Source organism: Rhamphochromis sp. 'chilingali', assembly GCF_963969265.1.
Source record: "Rhamphochromis sp. 'chilingali' genome assembly, chromosome: 13".
Classification (NCBI taxonomy): Eukaryota; Metazoa; Chordata; class Actinopteri; order Cichliformes; family Cichlidae; genus Rhamphochromis; species Rhamphochromis sp. 'chilingali'.
The window spans coordinates 24404444-24428053 of record NC_137940.1 but is presented as its reverse complement, the minus strand read 5'-3'; the positions used below and the strand labels follow the sequence as shown (position 1 = coordinate 24428053).

General features: G+C 37.9%; 2 protein-coding genes across 2 annotated transcripts in view; one reads left to right on the top strand and one right to left on the bottom strand.

Moving 5' to 3' along the window:
* The window catches only part of ctnna1 (catenin (cadherin-associated protein), alpha 1), a 78435-nt gene that overhangs the window by 20465 nt on the left and 34360 nt on the right, over positions 1 to 23610 (top strand). The window contains exons 7-9 of the mRNA XM_080900427.1: positions 2361 to 2564; positions 20221 to 20301; positions 20590 to 20742. Of these exons, the coding sequence (XP_080756553.1) occupies positions 2361 to 2564; positions 20221 to 20301; positions 20590 to 20742 (438 nt within the window). The remainder of the gene's footprint in view (positions 1 to 2360; positions 2565 to 20220; positions 20302 to 20589; positions 20743 to 23610) is intronic.
* Positions 11235 to 16829, bottom strand: lrrtm2 (leucine rich repeat transmembrane neuronal 2). Its single transcript, XM_080901421.1, has 2 exons — positions 16231 to 16829; positions 11235 to 15548 (listed from the first exon to the last, which is right to left on the bottom strand). The coding sequence occupies exons 1-2, from the start codon at positions 16232 to 16234 to the stop codon at positions 13912 to 13914; spliced, it is 1641 nt and encodes a 546-aa protein (XP_080757547.1). The 5' UTR covers positions 16235 to 16829; the 3' UTR covers positions 11235 to 13911.

Sequence of the window (23610 nt, the reverse complement as noted above, 5' to 3'; positions counted from 1 at the left end):
CCTGTTTTTGGTTACTTCTTGAGTTCAGTCCTTCATCAATATTTACAGTGTTAATATTGTAAACCTTCTTGACTTTGGTTGAGAGGCAAGTGACATTGTTGAGGGCAGCAGTGTTTCAAAAATTGAACTATTTATAACAAAGAACGCTGTGAGCACAGTGAGGAGGGGAAAAAGAAATCCCTATGCTGACGGCCTTTTTGCACTAAGGACTTTGTAAGTGCTGACGTTCATTGGACTTGTATAGAAAATATATACTGAGACGGCAAAAAAATACAGCCTGTGGAAATTGGTCTGTAGGCACATATCACAGCAGTTTTTGTTTTCCTTCTTCTTTGTCAAGGAACTTTCTTTGCCACACCCTTTTCTGAGATATTTTTGGGCAAGCAGGGCACATGCCTAAAACAGCTGGAAACTGTTTTTCAACTGCTGTTTGATTTTAAAAAAAAAAAACAAAAACTTGAAACCTTACTTGAACATAATCAAGCTTAAATTAAGAAAAACGAGCAGTGCCTAAACAAAATTAACTGGAGGAGCATTTAAACTATGATGAAAGTGATTTCTTCCAGGATGACTATGCTCCCTTCAGTAATGCACAAATGGTTGCTGCATGGTTTGAACTTGAAAGGAGAGAAAATACTCAAAACAAGGCACCTTGCAGCAGTTCTCAAGCTTACTAAGGTTTAAGTCGTCACCATGTGTTCAGGTTCATCTGCTACTGTATTCAATTCTTTAGCTAATAAATTAATGGGGTTCTCAATCACAAACTCTACTGTTACTGTTTTTATTACACTAGAAACAACATTTGGGTTACATTTTGTAACTTGGTTTTCCCATGAAGAACCTGCAAAAGGTATATCCGCCCCAGGGTCAAACTGTACAGTGGAGGCTCAGCCTGTTTTAAATGCCTTAAATTACACCATTTAAACCATTTTCCTTGCCAGTGCCTTATTTTCTTAAATTCTTTATCCCTAAATTAGTTTTGTGTTTATTTTTTTTATATATAAGCCATTTTATTTTTCTGTGTGGGAACCTAATGGCTTTTTAGCAGAGTGTGTTAACTATGTGAAGTGTGGCCTTTTCTGAGAATTTATTTTCTTCACCATTTGTGGTAGGACCATTTTAAACCAGGACATGTTGCTTTGGGGAGAGAGAAAGAGAATGTATATTAGACTTTATCATTATTACCTGCTTAACTTGAAGCAGTGTATTTAAATTGACAGCAAAAGTTACTTTCACTTTGTCCCGGATAATCAATTAACCCTGAAGATTTGTTTTACAATTTCTGAAGTTTAATACAGGGTTTTGCCTTTAGTGGCTTTAACGTTACCTTTGATACTGCTGCCCTTCCACCACAACAAAAATAAACCATCTTTGAGTTTGAGAGACAATGCAGGAGGGTGGACTGTCGGTGAAGAAAAAAACCCCAAAAACTTAGCCATGCTTTCATGGACTACAGACCATTTTACAAATAACTGCCCGTTGCCAAAAATCTTAGAATTGCCAGTCTCATTACAATTTCTGGATACACTCAGATAACAACAGTTCCAGACAAGCTCTATAAAAAGCCTCAGTCACACCAGGCCTCTTATTGTATTACTGCTGGAAACTACTGTTTTCAGTTTACATTAATTTATTTCAGCGTCTTATAGAGTGGGTCGTGATGAAGAGATTTGAATTTTGCTCAGCGAGTATATGCAGCTTTGTATATACTCGCTGGTTTGTATTTGTTCAATTGGAGACTGCATCCTTCTTTACCCCAAGGTTTAGTACTTTAAATGTTTGACCAGTTTCCTTTTTTTGAACTGTAAACACCTTAACAGGGACCACTAAGGTGAACTTGTGTCAGGTGTAAATCAAAAATCACTCAACAGGCTTCAGCCAGATATAAGAGCTTAACATAAAAATATTATTGGCTCATAATGTTCTGCAAAAACACTTTTGTGGCCGTTATTCAAGCCATAAAGTCGGGATAGAATTTGGCGTTGTGGGGAATACTGGCGTAAATTGGTGTAGATAGAGGAATTTAATCACTACACACATTCCATGAACTTTACTGGTTGGACACATCTGTTTTATTCTTTGCCATGTGGAAAGCACTTTGTAACACTGCCTTTGAAAGGCGCTAAAAAAGGAAGTTGTTGTTGTTCAGGGTGTACAGAGACGAGAAAAAAAAAAAAGACAACATGGCACTTTCCTCCCTTCTGGTTTTCCACCTCACCTCAGAGTCAGTCAGTTCAGTCATTTCCTTTCTTGTTACTCTGGGCTTTGTGAAGGAGAGATCAGTGTACCATGATTGTGCATTTTTTTTTTTTTTTTTTTTTGCTCCCTGTGTAATTTTCCCTCTGACCCTTTCTTTACAGAAACAAATCATTGTGGACCCCCTGGCGTTCAGCGAGGAGCGCTTCCGCCCTTCCCTGGAGGAGCGCCTTGAGAGCATCATCAGTGGTGCTGCCCTCATGGCTGACTCTTCATGCACACGTGATGACCGCAGGGAGCGCATTGTGGCCGAATGCAATTCTGTGCGCCAGGCTCTCCAGGACCTTCTGTCTGAGTATATGGGCAATGTAAGTCTCTTTTCAGTTTTGTTTTCTTGTCATGTTATCTCGTCCCATCTTCTTTATTGTAGGCAGAACAATTTTCTAAGGTCAAAGGTTGTGCAACAGACTACAAACACAATTCATTCTGGCATGGATTGAGTTAAACTCTTAACATTTGACTTTATGTGAGTGTAATATGCGAGTCTTTACATAATCTGTTCCACTTGCAGGCACACCAATACCAACACATAACTGTCAGTGACAATTAATTCGATTATGTAAGTGATTACATAGCTAATCCTTGACCTTGCTTAATGTCATAAAGTATAGTACTCAATATCAACAGTGCTAACCACCATGCCACCGTGCTGCCCATAGTACTCAATATATAAACTAAATTGCGAAATGTGGTCTTACTCAATATTTCTTGTTGTGAACAACTTTTTAAACTGAAGTACTAGTTTGTTTCTGAAATTCAGCGGAAAGAAAAGACTTAGGAAAGTCTATACACATATAGAAAAGATGAGAAAAATTACAATACTAAATATTGCAGAGCATAATGACCAAGCTAGAGACAATTAAGCCCAGTCCACACAGGAAACTATTTGTTTGATGGTCATTTCTTGGTCACTGATGGTTGGTCATTAGTGGACATTCCAAGCTCCAAGTTGCCTTGGTGACCCCCTAATATATTTACTACCTTGTCATGTCAATCTACTGTATCCTGTGCTCTCATTGGTAGCTGCTTTAGTTGCTTGCCTCAAAGTTGAGAAGTTGATTTTTCAGCCATTACCAGCAGTTACTTCACCCACCATTGCTGGATGTCAGAACTGAGCCTGCTGATTTATTAAATGCTAAAATTACTATTCTGTCTGTAACAAAAAGTAATATATTTATTCCTGGCCTTGGCCCTGCATGCCATGCCTGTGAAATCTGTTTAGAATTTTAAGGATTCAGTGGACATATAAAGACCAAGAGCACAACCTTTTTTAGAGTTCACTTGCCTTTGGGGAAGTATCTAATATTAAAAAAAAAAAAAAAAGATGACTTAATGGCAAAAACTGTTGATTTTTATCCTTCAAAAGGAAAATTTTTCCACAAGTGCTGATGTCTTATCACTGGATTAATGTGACATGTTTTGTATGTAGATGCAAATCTGCTCCCATTTGTTGGATTTTGTTTTGTCCCAAAAACAAAACCAAAAAAACAACAAACAAATATAGATAGAGAGAGAGATATCTCTGAGCTGCTGTTTGTTTTTTCCCTGCTAATTTTAGCATCACACGGCACAGCTTCTGTATCACGTGGTATAAGGCTCCGCCTTTGTCATTTGTTGAGCAGGAAGAGTGAGCGCTTGTTTTCATGCAGAGTACGTCCCGGATCAAAATGCGGTACAATCGTCTTTTTTTTTTCTTTCTTTCTTTCTTTCTTTTTTCGTCGTTGTCTTTTGGAAATGAGATCGCACATAAGTATGAATCGAGATCGCGATTTTTCTAACGATTAATCGTGCAGCCCTAGCGCAAAGCATCAGATTACAAAACTGCATGACCGGCTAGGGTGTCACAAATGTTATGGCGTGCCCCCAGATGATGTGATGTCCAACTCGGCACGGGGCGCTCAGAGCATAAAAGCACCATACCAGTGAATGCTTATAAAATTATTTGATTGCAGATCAGGTTTGCCTCAAAATTTGTTTTCATTGGACATTGACAAAATTAGCAGTTGTGGGTCAACTAAGTTTGAATGTCATTTTCTCTTATTCTAGCCTCAAGAATTGCAGTCATGGTTTGCACTCGTTGTCCATCCACAACATGTTCAGTTTATTTTAAGGTTCAAGACACTCATGAAGCATCTCTGATTTGCTTCAAAATGACTTTTCCACTTCACTGGACTCATCCATGCCAGCCATGTTACCCTGTATGACTTGAGATGTTAGATTTACAGCGAAATACCACTCTGATGATAAGTGGACATGATAGGTGTATGACCACTCATTTGGCCAAATGAAAACAACAGATGAGAAGCATAATGTGTCATTGTCCACAGTGTGCTTTAATGGCGTAGTTTAGCCTCTAAGAATGGTGCCTTTAAAGCTGTGGTAGATGTTTGTTATGAATCTTAAGCATCTAAACAAACCACACTTGTTTGAGGATGTGTCAAATTATTCCAAGACAGAGAGATAATAATATATGTGATGTCTTTCAGGGAGGCAGTCTTTTTATTGCCTAAACCAGTGTAGGCCTATGCTTGGCACAACCTTGCTACATGATGTCCTTGATTTTTAACTGTAGATCATTTTGAATGCAGATGAAGCAGTGAAAGTCAATAAACGGTATGTAGCCATTACAGCATATGGGTTTACACTCACAGCTCATGGTGTTGGAAAGACTCCTAACTCATTCATTCCCATCCCTTATGTTTCTTCATACCCTCTAGCTACAACTTGTTTACCCCCCTTCTCCATTTTTCCTGCACTCCTCCTGACTCAAAGATTTCCTAGTATCGTATAGTAAAACTCAAGCATTGAATCTTAGGTTTTGTTGAAAGGATTTAACTTGGAGTATAATTAATTGTTCAGTGTAGGGTTGTTGTACTATACTTTATGTTGTACGACTTGAGTTGCTTTGAGCTTAAAATGTGCTAACAGCAGTGGCCAAGAATCAAATTCTGGAGCTTGCATTTATGTGCTAGTGTGTTCCTCATCCCTTAGGCCATGAAACAAAAATGCTTTTGTTAATCTTTTTCATTAAGTTTTGTGTAGGTTTGTTTAATTAGGCATATTACAAGTTGTACAACCCCCAGTAGTAATATACAAATGATCTGGCTGCGGCATGCTGCAACAATATATTAAAGCGATAATTAAAAAAAAAAAAAAAAGTCCTTTGAATACCCTCTTAAAAATCTCTTGATCATTTTTATATGGAAAAGGGCTGGATAGATAATGACAATTGGTATGTTGTCTAGAAATCAGGTTTTTGTTTTTTTTGTGTTACATTTTGTTTCAAAGCCAGCTTGGTTTATATTAAAGTTGTTTTGATAAGCATTTATTTTTTTTTTTTTAATGTTCTGTTTAGGTCTGTTTTTGAGCTTTTCAAACTGCCTTTTTATACACATTCACAGCAGGTGATTTATTGCTTGTTTCATTTGTTTGTTCAACCATGAGTTATTCGAGGAGCAGTTGAAATTATGAGCTGATTTGAACACCATTTAATATTTGTTTATCTTGTATACAGCAGACACTTTATACAAGTTGTATTGACTTTTATAAATTTGAGCTTTGAGATAGATAGATATATTCATTCATTCATTCATTCAATGGAACTAAGTGAATAGAAAAGTTGGGATGCACTAGCTACAGATGTCTAAATGTATCAAGCACATTATGCGGATGAATCACTTGGATATGTCCAAGTGTCTTTCTTTTTTTTCCGTGTTCCCAGAGTAGAAAATGTAAGGGCAATGCTAATGATGATCATTTAATAAGACTAGAGCTTGTCTACTCAGCCAGTGAAGTGGAAAGGTGGGTGGGGGGAATGTCGCCCCAGCACTGCCACATAGTGTGACCTCAATTATTCCATATTGTCATGACAGTTTGGCATGGCACGTGTCGAGTGCAACTGTTTCTGCCACTTTTTATTAATAATGCATCCCTTGTTCTCGGCATCTGTCAGGGTTTCATTTCACATTGGAGAGTGACACTTGCTTGTTTTGACATACACAGCTACTGACATTTAAATTTCTTCAACCGGATAGGATATATTATCATTTTCACCTTAGGCAAAAAAGACATACCTGGCCAATGTAGTGGAACCCAACTTGTCCTCCTTGCTTGTGGTTTTTGGTGTAGTTCTCTTCCCACACTCTGCCTTCTCCTTGCTGAGTTCTGTTTCACTTTCTTTTGCGGTTTCAGTCTTCCTGCTTGTGCCCTCTTTTCTTAGTGCCTCACTCTTTTCTTAAGTCTTGCTGTTTTCTTGCCTTGGGCATCTAAAATGAATTTTGTTTTATTCTTACACTGTGCGTGCCTCATTTTAAATACTTTTTAGTAGGGCTGGGCGATATGACCCAAAATTCATATCTCGATATTTTTTAGCTGGATGGCGATATAAGATATATATCTCGATATTTTTTTTAAGCCATAAAGTAAGAACAAAAAGAGTTCTTAGTCAAAGCTGTGTCCCAGATGTCACACAGGCACTTTTATTAACATACAGCACAGATGTACATGAAAAATTACTCAAAATTAAATTATGAGCATTCATTAAATAATAATGCTCCATAAATAAAAGAAAACAAGGTTGTTTTTGTGCTAAACAAAGAGCTCACAATTGTGCAGTCAAAATGTAAACTAAAAGACGCTGAGCGTAATAACAAAGACAGACAGATTTTACAGCTGCTCTGTTCCCAAGTTTTACTGTGTGACTGATAGCCTGGAGTTTGAAATCCGCTTCATAACCACGTCTCTTACAGGTGCCATTTATGGTCCTTATACACACACAATACGGTAATATTACGTTGATGCACAGTACGTATCACTCCGCGAAGCTCCTCGGTAGCCGTAATGCGCCGACATTCTATCAAGCGGTGCAGCTCCGTAGCTTACCAAAGTCGTACTCAAACATTTTTGACAGATTGCTGAACGCCGTGTACCACATAAAATCGGTTCGCGGCCACCAAGCACAACCAGAATTCATACATAAGGCGCGCTATCAACTTTTGAGAGAATGAAAGGATTTTAGGGTTAGCGCTGTTAGCTCGTTAGCGCTGTTAGCTCGTTAGCATGTTTAGCTCGTTAGCACGTTGACGCCGTCCAGCCCCACGCATGGGGCGATGCGCAGTAACTCGTTAACGGAGATTTGCCGTGTCCGTCTTGTCGCTGCCTGCACGTGAAGCGATGGGGTAAAAGGGGGAGTTGTCTTCAGTGAAGGCGAGGCGGAGTAACGTTGCGTAGAGACAAAAGTGGACGAAAGAGAGGCAAACTTGCGGCTCCACAACTATAATTATAACGTAACATAGACTATATCGATATAAAGGATATTGTCACATCTTATATCTCGTATAAAAATATATCGATATGTTTTAAAAACTCGATATATCGCCCAGCTCTACTTTTTAGGTTTGTATCTTGTGCCATGTACCCGCCTTACCTGGTACCCTTATTGTGTGTGTGTGTGTGTGTGTGTTAATAACAAGTTCACAACGCTAATGAGGATATTGATTGACATTTTACATGAGGATTTTGTTTGGACATATTTTAAAACACAAACAAAGAAACAAACAAAGATTGTGTTTGATATTGTACCCAGAGGTTGTGATTATTATAAACTGTTTTTACCAAAAATATTGGGGTGGGAGAGTGACAGGGTTTTTGATTTTATTTATTTTATTTTAAATTTGTCTATTTGTAATCTCAATGGATAATTAAAACAAATTGCACTCCACACAATGTAACGGGGAAAGCTTTAGAGTCCCAAAGGTTTTTCTGTATTTACAGCCTCCATAAAACACTGGTCTGTCAGTAAAAGCCCTTCAGGCTACATTTCATTGATGGGGTGATCTTTTGCTGGTGAATTCCAAGCTTTTTGATTAGCTTTGCTGTCAGGTAAATGAGGTACACCCTTTCTTTAACAGGGTGTGTTGTGAACTGCATTAGACGGCTTGTTTTAAATAATTTGCTGGCAGCTGTGGCAAGCTTTGTCTGTATATTAATATATTTGTATTAATTCAGATTACAAATTTCTGTGTCAACTTTTGACCTTTTGCCATGTCCCTTTCTTGGTCACTTGAGAGCTGAGGAAACAATTTAAGTGTAATATACTGAAAAATACCGATGCAACAGCTTAAGCATGCAGATGGTCCTTCTGATGGTAGTTGTCCTTAAGGTAGACTCATATTTAGCACCATAACATTTTCATTGAATGTACATCAGTTTAAATGTTTTCTTTCAATACTGCATTTTCTTTTTTTTTTCTTTTTTTTTACAGTTACAACACTGTGAATACACTGTTAAGTGACAAGATCAAACTAAGAAGCCTTCATTTCTTTCCTTGTTCTAAGTTTCAAACACTTTCAAATATAACACTAATATTCCTTTACTGTTGAGATTGAGAAGGACTGGTGTCCGTCTACGTAGAGAGGTGGCTGCCTCAGAGCCAAAGTGGCACATCTTAAAATGGATTCAACTGAGAATGTGGAATCCAGTTATTAGCCAGGTAAGGCCATTGTCTTTGAGTTCCTGTATCTTGGAACTATAGTTGAATCTAAAACCTAAACAGACTGCGAAGAACATGTATATTGCATACAGAAAAAGTTATAGCTTTAAAACTAAGGGCTTAGGTACCTTTCAGAAAACAAAGCTTATCCCTCAGTTAAGTACCAGATGGTTTAAGTGGTGTAAGCAACGTTGGTGTTTGTTTTGTAGAAAACATGGTTTGATTAGGCTCGAGTTGGAATTTTTGCTGTTTACTTAAAGCAGGCCTGATGTTGGACCATTTCTCTCTGGTTATGAGACAGCAGTGGCAGACTTGCTGGGTCTGGAATATTTTGTAATATGGTAACATGACGGCCATAGGTTTTTGTGAATAAAAGTGCTGTTCTAAGTTTGAATTAGATTTTAATTTATTAGGCTAAATATTCAAGCATGTCTATTGGTTTGTAATTCTCAATTGTTTGTGCTAGGACTCACCAGTGATATCCTTGGAGAATGGCTTTAAATTTAAGCAATAGATACATTAGGGGTTATATGCTGATGAGAGTCCTGATCAATGTGTCTCTCCTAGTAAGCATTTTCTAGATTTATTGGAGGTCTTATAATGAGTACCTGAAACATACATGGGTTCTGAGTCCTTGAACCACACTGCCGAAGCCGTGCTGTCAGACTCGTCAGTTTTGTGCCTTGCTCACTTGGGTACACCCTCCAGGTTAATTACGGAAGCTTGCTTTTTGTAGACCTCATCAGAAAAGAGCAGGTAAAATTGAAGTGGCTCTTGTAGTTATTTATTATCTGAACCTTCTGACAAATGTAAGATCATAGGTTAGAGGGGTGTGGTGTGTTTTTTTTTTTTTTTTTTTTTTTTTTTTTTTTGTTTCAATCCTCAGATGAAATAGTTACATGAAGAAAATGGCTTAACAAGTTTCTGTGCCTTTATAATTTCTACTTAATATAACACAAGTGCGCACTAAAAATATGATTAGAAATATGTAAATTATGGAAAGTTTCTTGAACAAATACCTGTCAGGTGTTTATTTTGATATTATTTTGTTTTCAGTTAGCTGTTTTAGAGCAGTCAGTGAGTGAGAACAAACATGGTAGAGTTAAGTTTGTACTCTGTTTAATCATCCAAAAATGTGGAAGTTGTCTGGATTCAAGTACTCAGTCTGTCTAAAATCAAAACAATATTGGATTTGTTGTTTGCAGTGGCAGTAATACTTGCACTAAGCAGAGATTTAGAGAGTGGCTCGAAAATCCAGAGGTTAGATAGCCAATAACTGTATTTACTGGAGTGTTATACAACTGTAGAAAAAAAATATGGACACTGAAATGATAAAACGAAGTCTTTTCTGTTGTTTTAGTTTTTATGTAAATTGCTTTACTGTCTTGTGTGAATGTTTCACTTTGATAGTTTTTTTTCTTTTATATTTTGCACATAGAAGCTTAAGACTTTTTTTTTTTTTTGCGTTGATGAATTATATCTACTACTTTTTTTTTTTTTTCTTTTCATCTGAAAGTTGAATCTGAAACTAGACTCAAAGACAGTACTGTTTATAAATGTCACTTGTAAAAACTAAGAAAAAGGAAACACCCATGCCATTAATGTTGCCTACAATCTATTAGCCCACACGAAATGTGAAGTCTTAATTTGTGGTTTTGGTTTTGATTTTCTCCATGTAAGTAAATATCACATTGTCACAGAGTTTCTAATTCCAAAGTTTAATCTCTAGTTTTTTGCTCTGACATCCAAGAAAAATGGACAATGCTGGATGTTACTGGTGTTATCTGATGATCATTATCTGTAACTGCAGTGCTTGTATATCGGTCATTTAATTTTGGGCATTTAATCACATAGGACCAGTGTCGATGCAAAATCACGAATTTGGTGCAGTTAATATTCTCAACAATTCAGTCTTACATAAGACTGGAAATGCTTTAATAGCTTAATTACTGGTTATTCATTGCAGTGTTAGTTTGTAGATTTTTCACTATTTGCTCTTCTATTAAACAACAACCTATAGCTTGTGGTAAAGTAAAAGTTAATTAACTTTTGAATGTACCCATAAACATGAATCCTCATAGCAAAAAAAATTGAATTTTTAAAATCATAAATATTTAAACTATCCTTCTTGAATGTCAACAAGTGTTGAATTTCACTTTGTTGATGTTCAGAGTTTTGCAGTATCATGATTTATACACTGTACTAAAGTGCAATTACAGACCAAACCAAGTTGTGAGCATCCATCAGTTGGCAAACACCTTGTAAATTATAATCATTTTATTTAAAAAATATATGTTTTGAGGGGACAATGTTTTTTTTTTTTTTCTTCAGTTTGGCACAGCTTATCCACTATACAGATATGAAATTGTACATATTACAATACAAAAGGAAAATGGGAAGAGAAAAGCATTCATTTTGCACAAAGAGGTTGGGTTAGAGAGGGGATTGGTGCTGCTTTTTTTTTTTTTTTTTTTTTTTTTTTTTTTTTTTTTAGGCAGGGTGGGAACAAGGGCTAGAGGATGACAAGAGGAAACAAAAACAGATTACAAAGTGCAAAGGGATGCATATTTCTACAAATTTGTGGATTTTCAGTCACTTGGTACAACTGTAGTATTAAACAGTGAAATGTCTAATGATGGACAGAACTTTATAGGAATTCCATATACATCCCCATACTTGGTGTTATCAAAAACAAAGTCTCCCCATAAAGTTTGCTGAATGAGATTAGGAAATATTCAACTGAATTTTGACTCTTGAACATGCAAGACAGATTAGAAGGGCAATAGTTAAAGCAGTGCTAAGCTGGAAACAACTTAAATTAGAAAATGGAGGTGCTTGACTGATCAGTGTATGCAATGCTTTCATTCAATTCAGACATGAAGTGTAACAATTTTTGGTTTACAAAAGCACTTTCTTGTTTTAGGCATCCTATGAGCATGTGCTGAGACATGTTGACACGCAAGCATTCATTTGAGTGTGAAGCCAAATTTTGACAAGCTCAATATAAAGACAAAGCCATAAATGGTACCTCCTCCTTACCTATAGGGGGCATCAGCCAATGAACTTCACCCTAATTGTTGAAAACCAGGCATCTCACTTAAAAGTGCTGCATCTTGTCATCACTAATTGCAGACTTTAGTAAACACGAGTTAAAATACTAGTCCTAGGAATTGATAAGAATATCGTAAAATCGCTGAGTACTTGAATTTTACAGTGTTCAAACATTGGACTGCTCAACACTTGATTAGCTGTGAAGTTGCTGCTACTCTGGTCAGTGTACATTTCATGCCTAAGGTGCTGTCATTCTGTCATTCCATTCTCTACTACTTTTACTTGCCCAAAAGGATGCTCGGAATTGTTAAGAAAAAGACATAACCCCATTGTTAAACTCTGTCTTCATCGTCCTATCTATTCCTCTCAGCCCCACTCTTTCACCCTACCCCCACTACTAAATTGAACACAAAGAAGTGCGAAGCTACTGCAGCAGCTTTAGTCTGATGCTAATGCACATCCTCCCCCTGCTGCATACAAATGTGTCCTGACCCAGGCTTGCTGTTTGCTTATCACTGGATCTCCATTTGCTCTCAGGGTATTGACCGCAGTTTAACTTGACACGTTCGAGTGCTAACCTAGGACCTGAAATTCATTTTTCGCTAACAAGAACAAAACCTTAAAAAAAATATATTCGCACATGATTTTTGGTCACAAGGATTAATATACTGTATTATTTTTCAGTGGTAGCATGACTAAATGTTTCTAGATCACTGGTGTGGGTGATAGAATATTAAGTTCATTTTGCCTTGCTTTAATTGGTTCAATCTTGAGCCTGTCAGGACTTATTAGTGTGTAAGCAGTAAAGAGCACAGGCTACTGGGGTTTTGTATTCAGAATAAAATGCGCTCCTGTCTGGCATTTGAGCTGTTTGTTACAGTTTGTCACTTGCTACCCTCACTCTAGCTTGTCTGTATATTGATCCTGGTATAATATAGCTCATCAGTTAATTGTAATCAACACCTAAAGCTGTTGGAAATATTATGGTCACAGTTTGTATGGCAGTTGAAAATGGAGAATCCATGTACAGATCATTGTAGATCATTTTCCATGTCTAGGGTGAGGCTGACATCCATGAGTTTTTTGTTTTTTTTTCCTTCTAAGCAGTGTAGTGTGTTGAAAGTTAATCACAGTTGTTCAGTCTGTCCCACAGATTGAGAATTTATTTGTGGTGTTGAGCCCTCGTGGGTGGGAGCTAAAACATCCATTAACTTGAGTCAGCTGCAAAACAGCTTTTCATTTACGGGGGTAACGTCTGATTAAAGAGGTAATTTTTCCAATTTATATAATTGAACATAAATTCTCCATTCTCAGTCCACACTTTCAGTTGCATTTCCACACAAATGTTTCTTTGGAGGAAATCCAAATTTATTTATTTTTTTTAGAAATAAAACAATCTCATTCAACCCAAATGTATTCTTGGTGGGAAACCGTGGAACCATGTCAGATTTGCTAAACGTAATGTCATAAGTGATTACTCAATAGAATTTCAGGATTCTTCTATCCGTAACAGATGATTTCTTTATTCATAACATAACAATAATGACATTTACTTTACAGTTATAATTCATAATTTGAGTTTGGTCTTAGTGCCCTTTAATGTATTATAGTTCTCTCAAAACAAAGCTACAAAACAATGTTCTGATAATTGGTTCTGTTCATTTGCCCCAGTGATTGAATGTTTGGCTTGGACTGCCTATGGTGTAGTTAGAAACAGCATTTCAAATATTTACTTTTTAAAAGAAAATACATAAATCACATCTTCCCTTAATGTATTCTGTTAGCAGAGGGCCACTTGGCAAAGTAGTTTCTCTGTGCTGCAGAATATAGAGACAGTGGTGGAGACAGATCTCACAGTTTACAATTTTCTTCTTTAAAATGATTGCCCCTGCCTGATATGAACAACCTTGCATTCATATAAAAATAAATTTGTGACTATCTCTACAACGTCCTGTAACTGCCCAACCTCTGCCATTGTAGCATTCTCACATATTCTCAAATCTCACTTGTAGAAATTATGCTTTTTACATAAACTGGGAAAAAAAAAAAATCAAACCCTGTATCATCTGAAATGGTCAAATGACAAACCATATGCTCTAGGAATAAATAAGAGTTCATACTTCACACTCTTTGTAAGGCAGCTGCTGACACTTGCACTGCCCGTAGCCGTTGATGATTACGAGTGCCCCTTCTTCATGGCTGGGCTCATACTCATTATAGGGTACCTGCGTAGCTAGGTCTGCCATAGGCTGTCGTTGCTGGGTCCTCATCTGTCTGCGGTTCTGAATAGCCGAACAGTGGCGTATCCGGCGCAGGGTAGGAGGGCAGCACTTCCGTGAGATATAGACAACAAAAATGATGAAAAAGAATGAAAAAAGAAGGGCCATAGTTCCCATGATAACCCTTTGAGTCATAACAGTGTTGTCTGCAGTTGCGAAGTCATCTGTTACAGCTGCCTCTTCCAATGGAGCAGTAGTAGCTTGAGCAGTGCGTGATGTTTGTGTTATGATTGTTGTGGTAGTGACTGTGGTAAAGCTCCCAAAATCCTCTGCATAGTCCGGTGTGGGGGTCGGCTGCATAATTCCAAACAAGGAGCTTGTGATCTCTGCAGCTGTAGTAGCGTCTGTTGTTGTACTAATGGTCTGAACGACTGGTACTGAAAAATTCTGACAAAGTTGGAATCCATAAACGGCATCTAGTATCTCCTCACCTTGGGCATATTCAGGACTGTGGCAGAGGATAGAATGCTCCCACCTTCCCTTAAAGGTGCTTAGCCAAGTGGCAAGAGAGCAAATCCTTTTGGTACATTCCCAAAGGTTGCTGGACAGCCCAATCATACCCAAAGACTGCCACATATCCAAGACTTGGGGATCCAGGCTGCTCAGTTTGTTGTTATCCAGCAGCAAAACTTTTAAATTTGGCAGCGTTTGAAATACATCAGGGGTCAGGACACGAATTTCATTTCCTGTGAGGTCCAGCTTCTCCAGCGTGGTCCAGATCCATTCCATGCCACATGTTACGTTGCTGATCTTATTCCATTGCAGGTATAGAAATTGAAGGGCAACAAGGCGAGGGAAATGGGCCAAGTTTATCTTGGTCAGTTGATTGTGCTCCAAGTGGAGCTCTTTAAGCTTGATGAGCCCAGCAAATCCATTTCGTGCCAGGCTTCGGAGACGGTTGCTGCTTAGGCCCAGATATTCCAGGCTACGGCAGTCCCAAAATGCCCGAACAGGTGTGGTGCGAAGTAAATTAGAGCGGAGGTGGAGTATCTGGAGCTTCCTCAGTCCGTGAAACAGTTCTGGCTCCAACGCAGTCATCTGATTGAAGGACAGGTCCAGTATCTGAAGATTGATGAGGTGGATGAAGGTTGTGTTGGGCAACTTGGTGATACGATTGGAGCTCAAATTGAGGTCCTTCAGTTTATAGAGCCCTTGAAAGGCATCCTCTTGTACTGTGGTAATCTGGTTGTGGTCTAGATGTAGCCAAGTGAGCTGGCTGAAACCATAGAATTGATCAGGACTGAGCTCAGTGATACTATTGTGTCGTAATGACAGCCCCAGGGCTCCCTTGTCCACACCATCTGGGGGTGCCTTAAGCCCCTGGGTGTCGCAGTAAAACTGCAGGTCCTCACAGCGGCATTTTTGAGGGCAGGTTGTGCACAACGCAGGAGACAGCAGGCACGCTAGGAGCATGCTGATCACAGACAGAGCCGCTGGTGCAGGTCCCACCAATGGCCACCTTGAATGGAAACCTGGGTGGGTTCAAAGACAAGAAAATGAACTGTGGGGCGGGAAAGCTAATCTCTGCAGAGTACTTATTACTAATTCATGCTGGCAGTTATGCTTTTTTGTGTACGCTCTGTCTTGTCCTTACATATAGCTGCTAAGGTATTTTACATTGGCAACTTTAACAGTGTATGTAAACATGATACCCTTGAGATTCGGTTTAATGGAGATGTCATTTTCTCAGCAAGGCTTCTAATGATCAGCTGCATACATAAGGCAGACCTTTTGTTTTTCTCCTCTCCCTTACCATTTATATTAAGCCTGTTTTGGTCCACATTTTGTGCTATTCATTCGAGCATAATTTTCTTAATATTGTCATTCTTTTTTCTTTTTTTTTTTTTTTTTTTTTTTTATTAAGTGCTCTATGCTTCTTCTTTTTTTTCCTAGGGGAGGAAAAAAACAGATCTGTTATCTGTTCAGGAAAAAATAATTAAAAAAAAAATCTTTTTTTCATCACTTATGAGATCTTCTAGAAGATTCAAATGTTAAAAATGTATGTCTTCCCAACTCTTCTGTCTGAAGGAGGAAACATGAAGGACCATTGCAGTAAATAGACTAGGCAGAAGAGCTTTTAGTCTTCAGCCTCCCTCACTCTTACTTGTATTCCCTATTCATGTCCAGACCTGTCATATAAAGGGGCTAACTTACCCATTCTTTTGTGCACATCGGAGGCTGCATTCAACTGTCCTTTTCCGCAGACTCTTGGAGCAACCAGATGGAAGAAAAATCCAAAGGGAAAAAGCCCTTTTGATTAAGCACAAAAGGAATCAGCCTCTTGGGAAATAAAGCAATTCTGAACCCACCCAATTCAAACAAAATATGAAATTCCATGTCCCGACTAGATGTTTATTCCTTTTATTTTGTTAGTCCTTTAAAATCCAGGCTCATAGAAGAGTGAGTCTTTTTCTTCCAGCCCACGAATCCTTGAAGAAATTATTATTTTTTTTAAGTTGATCAGTTGCATCCAGAGCGACTCCAGTGATCAGACCCCCCCCCCTCTCCCTTTTTCTTCTTTTTCTTTTTTTTACCCTTTTGTTTCCTTTCCTCCGCAATGGTGTCAGCTCAGACCGTTAATTGAAGATCAAGCGCTTCTCTTTCATTGCCGTGGTCCTCCAACCCTAACTTGTTGATGGCAGCCAGAGATCTTGCTTCTGACGCCGGCTCAGTCTCAGCATAGCCTCTGCAGAGCTGTGAGCGGAGCCCTCGTCTGCTAGCTGAGACGCAGGGAGAGAGAGAAAGCAGAGCAGGGAGTCAGGGATGTTATTCTGTGCTTTTTTGTTGCAGCCACTCACTGCTACAGAGTGGTGGCAGCCTGGCGTCGATCATCACTACTGTTTCTCTCTCTCTTTTTCTCTCCCACACACACACACACACACACACACACACACACACACAAACACCCTCTCACTCTCCTGCTCAGTCACTTGCTCTCTGCCTCATACACAGTGCTTGTGCACCTTAGTCTTCCTCCACCTCCCTCTTGCATTTCCCTTCCCTCCCACTGGCTCGTCACCTTCAGAATATTGATATCTTGAACGTGTTGCGGCAGCATGCTGTTGAAATTAACCACAGCTGTAAATCTCAGTCTCGCATTGCTGCTGTTCTGCAGACTGTATGTATAAATGTATACACAGGACATAAACCTTAAAAAAAATAAAAAAAATAAAAAGAGAGAACGCAGCAAAACAGATTTTACTACATCAGTGCTAACATAGGGTGTCAAATTTACATATCCTGGTTGCAGTTCTTTAACTTTTGAGGACAGGCATGTGATCAATTGCCAGCTCCTTTGAAGTTAAGTTAGGCTAGCTTTTAAAATGTAAAGGTCAAGGAAAAATACTGGGTTATTCATGTGATGCATTAAAAGGATTTGAAATTTACTAATGCTAACATGTATCTACTTGACCTTAAGCTATTTTGTGATTATTTTTTTTATTTTCTGTTGGAAAAATGTTTGCATTTCAGAGGTTTTTTTTTTAATAAATTTTTTTTTTGAATCCCCCTTTTTAAAAAAATAAAAAATAAAAAATATTATTATTATTTGTTTATTGTTGTTTTGCTGTTCATCCCTTTTGGTAGAAAAACTGAGGTAGCTGAAAAGTCAAGGTGTGAAATGAACCGTGGTGATGAGAAATTCCTTAATCCCTTGTCCCTATAGTTCTTCATTATTTAATGTTTGGTTGAGGTGCGTTTTGGGGTATATGCATCAAATTAAATTGCAATCAGGCAGACTACTTAGCAGAAATGGTATGAAGAACAGATGGTATCCTGCTCAAAGTTGGTTCTTCGGCCCCAGTCTCCTTAAATTTATCTGATCTGGATTTTAAACATTGTTATTTAATGAAAGCACGTAACAATGCACACTGATCACTGATTGGTGATGGTGAATTCCATATTTTCTGTTTTTTCACAATTTAAGTTGGAACACAGAAAAAGTAAGCCCCGTCATTATCTGGCGGTGAATTTGCAGGTCATTTGTCCTGCATGTTGCTGTATTTTTCCACATCTATTTTAGCCTGCATCCTCAAAATGGGAGAAAACATGTAAAAATACTAAGACCTTACAGGAATGTTCCATCTGTCTGTGTGTCGTCTGCTTAGTGGCAATTTGGCGTGTTGCAAACGTAAATTTTAAAAGGGGGAAAACATTAAATTATACTTAATTTGTACTTAAAGTTCAATAAATGTATAACTTATAACTAATCCAACTAAGATGAACTTTGAAAAGCAATAATGTTGAATTGTTGAAAAGCAATAATATTGACTGCATATTATTTGACTCTTAGAGCAGACTCTTGCTTACATTGAAACACTAGTGGGTTTTTGTTGAACGGGATGTTCCTAAATCTGTCCTAAAGGAGATGGATATACTCACCTGGCTATCATAAAAGATTCTACAGAGAAACTGCTTCCATAATGAGCACCTGAAGAAGTGCTTTAGAACCCCTTGGCGTGGAAATGAAATATAGGCTAGGCATGAATGAAATAGGATTGAAAGTGTTGGGGCAAAGCAGGCTAAAGCACTACCACAGCACTGTATCCAGCCAGCACAAAATCACAGGGGATTAGTGCTGTGGAGCTCCATGGCCCCTAACTGTGTGCACAAGCCCCCAACGGGCATAAGGCAGTGGGGGATGGGGTAGGTCAATGCTACCGCCATCCATGGTGTTACGTTGCAGTTGATTTAAGCATTATAAAGGAAAAGAAGAGCCCAGAGTCCAACTGGTCCTTTGCCTTTACTCAGACCTTTCCTGTCCATCTAATTTTGCTCTAATTTTATGGCTCTCCACTATCTGGGAATTTTCACTCTTTCTCACTTTATCTTCTCAAGCGTTTCTAAAAGTTTTCAGTGTTTTTCTTTTGTACTTTGCAGAATGTGATCAAACATCTCTCTACTAAAACTACTCAGTAGTTACGAATGTGTTCACTGCAAGGCAGCCCCTGAGTACTTGTGTGGATACAACTAAGAACTTATTTAAACGAGAAATGGATGCATAGGTTTAAATGTATAAGACTGATATGATTTTGGGCCTTTATGACTTTCCCAAAGTTGGTCAGTGCTTGTGTAGCAACAAGTCACCTCTACTTACGTCACCTTATGATAGCCAATCCAGTCCTTACTTTGTTCTCAATAGTTTCCACAGTTGGGAGCTAATGTTGGCCTTTAAAGCTTGAAGATAAATGGCTTATTCTAATACAAAATGACCAAAGGACTTGGGCAGCATTGTAATAAAAATTAGTGAGGGGGAATAATGAAACAAAATGAGCACTTGTAATATTATTAACCCTGAATCAAATTAGAATCACAAATGTGACAAATATAAAATGATTTACAACAGTTTCAAGTTTGACAGCCCATTGGATTTAGAAACGTTGGCTGTTACCAGACTACTTTTAATGTTGTGCGCAAGTCTTTATAGCATATCCATGAAGAGCGCTGTGGTGGTAGAGAGGCTTTGAAAGGATTTGGGTAGCTTCCCCCCCCCTTCAATAAAATTTTGGATTTTAAAAGCAGTTTGCAACCAACAGAAACACGTAAGAGGATGCATTGCACATTAAATATGACACTGATATAATGCAAAGAATCTTTTTTTTTTTTTTTTTAAATAAAAGCCAATGTGGTGGCTGTTGCCCTGTTTACTTTCAGTGTGTATACATTATTAATTTAAATTGTTAGCTGGTATTCTGTCGGTGCATTACTTGCTGTGAGTCGGTGGAGGATGTCATTGTTTATTGGAGAACAAAATGAACAATAACTGGAGGCTTCAGAAATGAACTGGACTTGGTATCTCCAAACATTAGCTCCACGAAGCAGAATAGCTCAAGCTTGTTGAAAATTACATTTCATTTCAGAGTAACACCTACAGGGTGACCCAAGTCTGCTCTAGAAGAGTTTGGGTGACGTTAAAGTATAAATTGTATAACTACCCTGTTGGTTTAAAAATGAAAAGATGCAAGGGATGATTTACAGATATGAATATTTTTGTCATTTTGCCTTTTTATTTACTCAAGACTGTTTAATATTTTAGGTTTGATATTGATTTAATTTGATCTGATCCCAAGACTTTTCAGGATTTTTGACACATGAGCTGGTCACCGTTATTCTACTCACTAATTACTACTTTTTTCCATGTTTCAGGCGGGAAGAAAGGACAGAAGCGATGCTCTGAACACTGCCATTGATAGAATGACAAAGAAGACTAGAGACCTTCGCAGACAGGTACTTTTTTTTTGTGAACTTCCTTTTCCCTCTTTCCACTAGGTCTTCAACTTTAAACTGTAGTGTTTGCGCTCAGTGAACTTTTATTGGAAAAAAACAAATCAAATATTTTTTTTCTTTACTTCAGCCTTTTGAAGTTTACCAGCAAACCTCAGGAGACTCTTGTCTCTCATAATGTCAGGATGTAATCTGTAGTTCAAAAAAGCTGTGGTAGACATCAGTCTGTATGTAAAGGATATGCACCAAGGGCATTCTAACACTTTTTCAAAAAATCATCTTATTTCACAGCTGCGCAAAGCTGTGATGGACCATGTCTCCGACTCTTTCCTGGAGACTAATGTTCCCCTCCTGGTCCTCATTGAAGCTGCTAAGAATGGCAATGAGAAAGAAGTTAAGGAATATGCTCAGGTGTTCCGTGAGCATGCCAACAAACTGATTGAGGTATTGTATGTTTTTCTTTTTGTTTGTGTGTTTTGTTTTTGTTTGTTTTTTTTTTGTTTTCCCTTCCCCTTCCTCTCTCTCTCCAGTGCATTTGCAGTCAGAACCTGACCCACCCCCAGATCATAACACTCAAATGCTTCAACTCTATCCCATTAGTATTGCATATTTAATTTTTATTGTTTCTGTTCTCTGAGATAAAACTTGTGATAAGACTATAGCATTATTGTCCCTTTAAAAGGCTTCTTTAAAGGTCTTTGGTCAATTCAGTCTGATGTTGGTCACACTCTCGCACACAAACATTAAATAAAGAAATGATAATTATTAAACTTAATATTTAAGGAGCTCTATTGCAGATCCTGGATCCTTTTCCCCCCTAAAATGAAAAATAATAAAAAATTGCTATGTGGCCAAAGACATCAAAATTGCTCTCTTTATTATATAATAATGGATTGGATTTATATAGCGCTTTTCAATGCACCCAAAGCGCTTTACAATGCCACTATTCATTCACTCTCGCATTCACACACTGGTGGAGTATGAGAAACAAAAAATATATTTAGATCATTATGAAACTGTTTCAGGCTGTCATAGTAGTCACGTGAGTAATCTTTAAAATCTAGTTTTGAGTCCATAACCTTCCACTAACAGACGAGAATGCAATACATGGTTAAAAAAAAAATTCAAGATGCAAGGAGAAAAGCAAAGTAATGGACTCGATAGGCAAGAAACTAACAGAACATTCAGCCAGGCTCATTAGTGGTCTTTCCTTCCGTTCCTCTAATGCCTGTGTAGAGCATCATATGACATTTGAAAGTGACTTCTGTCTATGGGCATATTGCCATGAGTATAGCTGGATATGTTAGACTAGCCAGGACAAGCAGCATGCATATTCACCAGGGAAACCATTGAAGCATCAGAAGGAAAGGGGGAGTGGGCAACAACACTGGGGAGTAACCCCTTAAGTAGCACCCGAAGGCCTGAGTGTCATATGTGGCATTAGAGCACTAGACCTTGCTAATGCATGGTTACTATTTGTGCTTGTAACACTTAGAAACACAAGGGGGGAGTGTGTAATTAAAAAAAAAAAAAATTACATTTAAACCAAAGTAGTTTTGGTTTAAATTTGTTATGAACTTTATGGAGAAATTTCTTTTAGTAATTTTTGCTTACAGTTTTCATTTGAATATACATGTTGTATGATATCAATCTAAGAATAGAAGGTGCATCTGTAAAAACCGCTTATCAGCAGCACAAAAGAAAAACTGTACAAATGATGTTTAAAGAATGTAAACTCCAAATGCTGTCTATTTTAAAGCTGGGGTTCGTTGTGGTAATTGTTGCTATCATGACTTTAACTAGAATATTTTACTTCCAAAGTCTCCATATCTGCAGTTGAACTGAGCTCCTACATCAGTCTAGTTGTACTAAAATATTTATCAGCAAAATATGTTTTTGTCATACATAAATTAGGAATGCTAGTAGTGTAGTAAAGCCACTGAACAGCATCTTGGCACTGAGTTGATGGGCATCATTATGGTAGAGTTTTAAGCACTGGGCAAAGTAACTTTCTTGCTCATTACGCATTTTCTAAAAGGGAGCCAGTTGCCATAAATTCCCATTTCAAAATCTACATTAGGAGATATTCAGTGTAATCTAGCAGTTTATCCTCCACATACTTTCTTTAGTGTGTTCCTTCCAAAAAACGACAAACATCAACTGCTGCAACACAAGCGTTCACAACCTAAGTTGATGTATGCCTTCAAACCTAGAGAGAGCCCAGCTCTAACTAGGACCTGGGAATTATAAATCATGTTTTGCAACAGCCTTGACAGAAGTTGCATACGTTACTCTTCATTTTGGCTAAAGATTTCTGCCTTTGTAGAAGCTGCCAACATTGCATTTTGTCATTTTTACATTAACCTTTTTAATTATTTTTTTATGTATCCCATCCCTGGTTAATATGATTGGCAAAAGCACACAGTCAAGTATTATCTCACTTCTCAGGAAAATTATTCCTGTAAGCCAACATCAATACAATCGGCTGAACAGTAAGCAGTTCACAGTAGACCTCTTGGCTTTCACCTTTAAATAAAAATGGTTGACATTTACCTTCAAATGCATGGTAGGAAGTAGGTATTGAACTGTGCTGTGGGCCGCTCTAGATTAGAGCCTTTGCCAAACAATATATATGCAAATCAATAGAGCTGGAAAGACTAGAGAGAGAAGTTGAAACATGTTTGTTTCTTTATAACATATGGAACAAAAATGCTTTAAATGTAGAATGTCCTCTGTTCAGTAGCAGGAATAGCAAAGAGCAACCAGTCTCTGGCTGTGTTTTGTATGACATCGCAGGTTGCGCAATTGTAGTCTGCCGTAAGGCAAATGGCCTATTACATTACACACATTTTTATGAAAGCTACATTATGACTGACCCATATTTAGAGAATGAGGGGGATACAAAAAACTGCATTCAATTTGGCATGCACCAAGCTGTGTAAGGCTCTCATCCAGGCAAAGGGATGGTTGTCACATTATGCAGAGGGTTACTTATTTACCTCATTTAGATAAGTTGTTTGTTTTTGAGTGCACACTCAGTTCTGAAATATAAGCTTTGGAGTGTGAAGCCACTATAAGTCATAAAGATGTGCTACATAGCAGGTTGAGATGCAGAGATGTGCATTACTGATGGTATAATCAGCAGTGGAAAGTGAATTTACTGGTAAACCCCACCTAAGGATTTCTTTTGTTTAAGAAAAAAAATTAAGCATTGCCCTAAAGCTTGCTTTTTTTAATGTTTAAAAAAACAACAACAACAAACTTGCACCCATTATCCATAACTCTAAAACCGGTCACTAAATATTGTGTTCC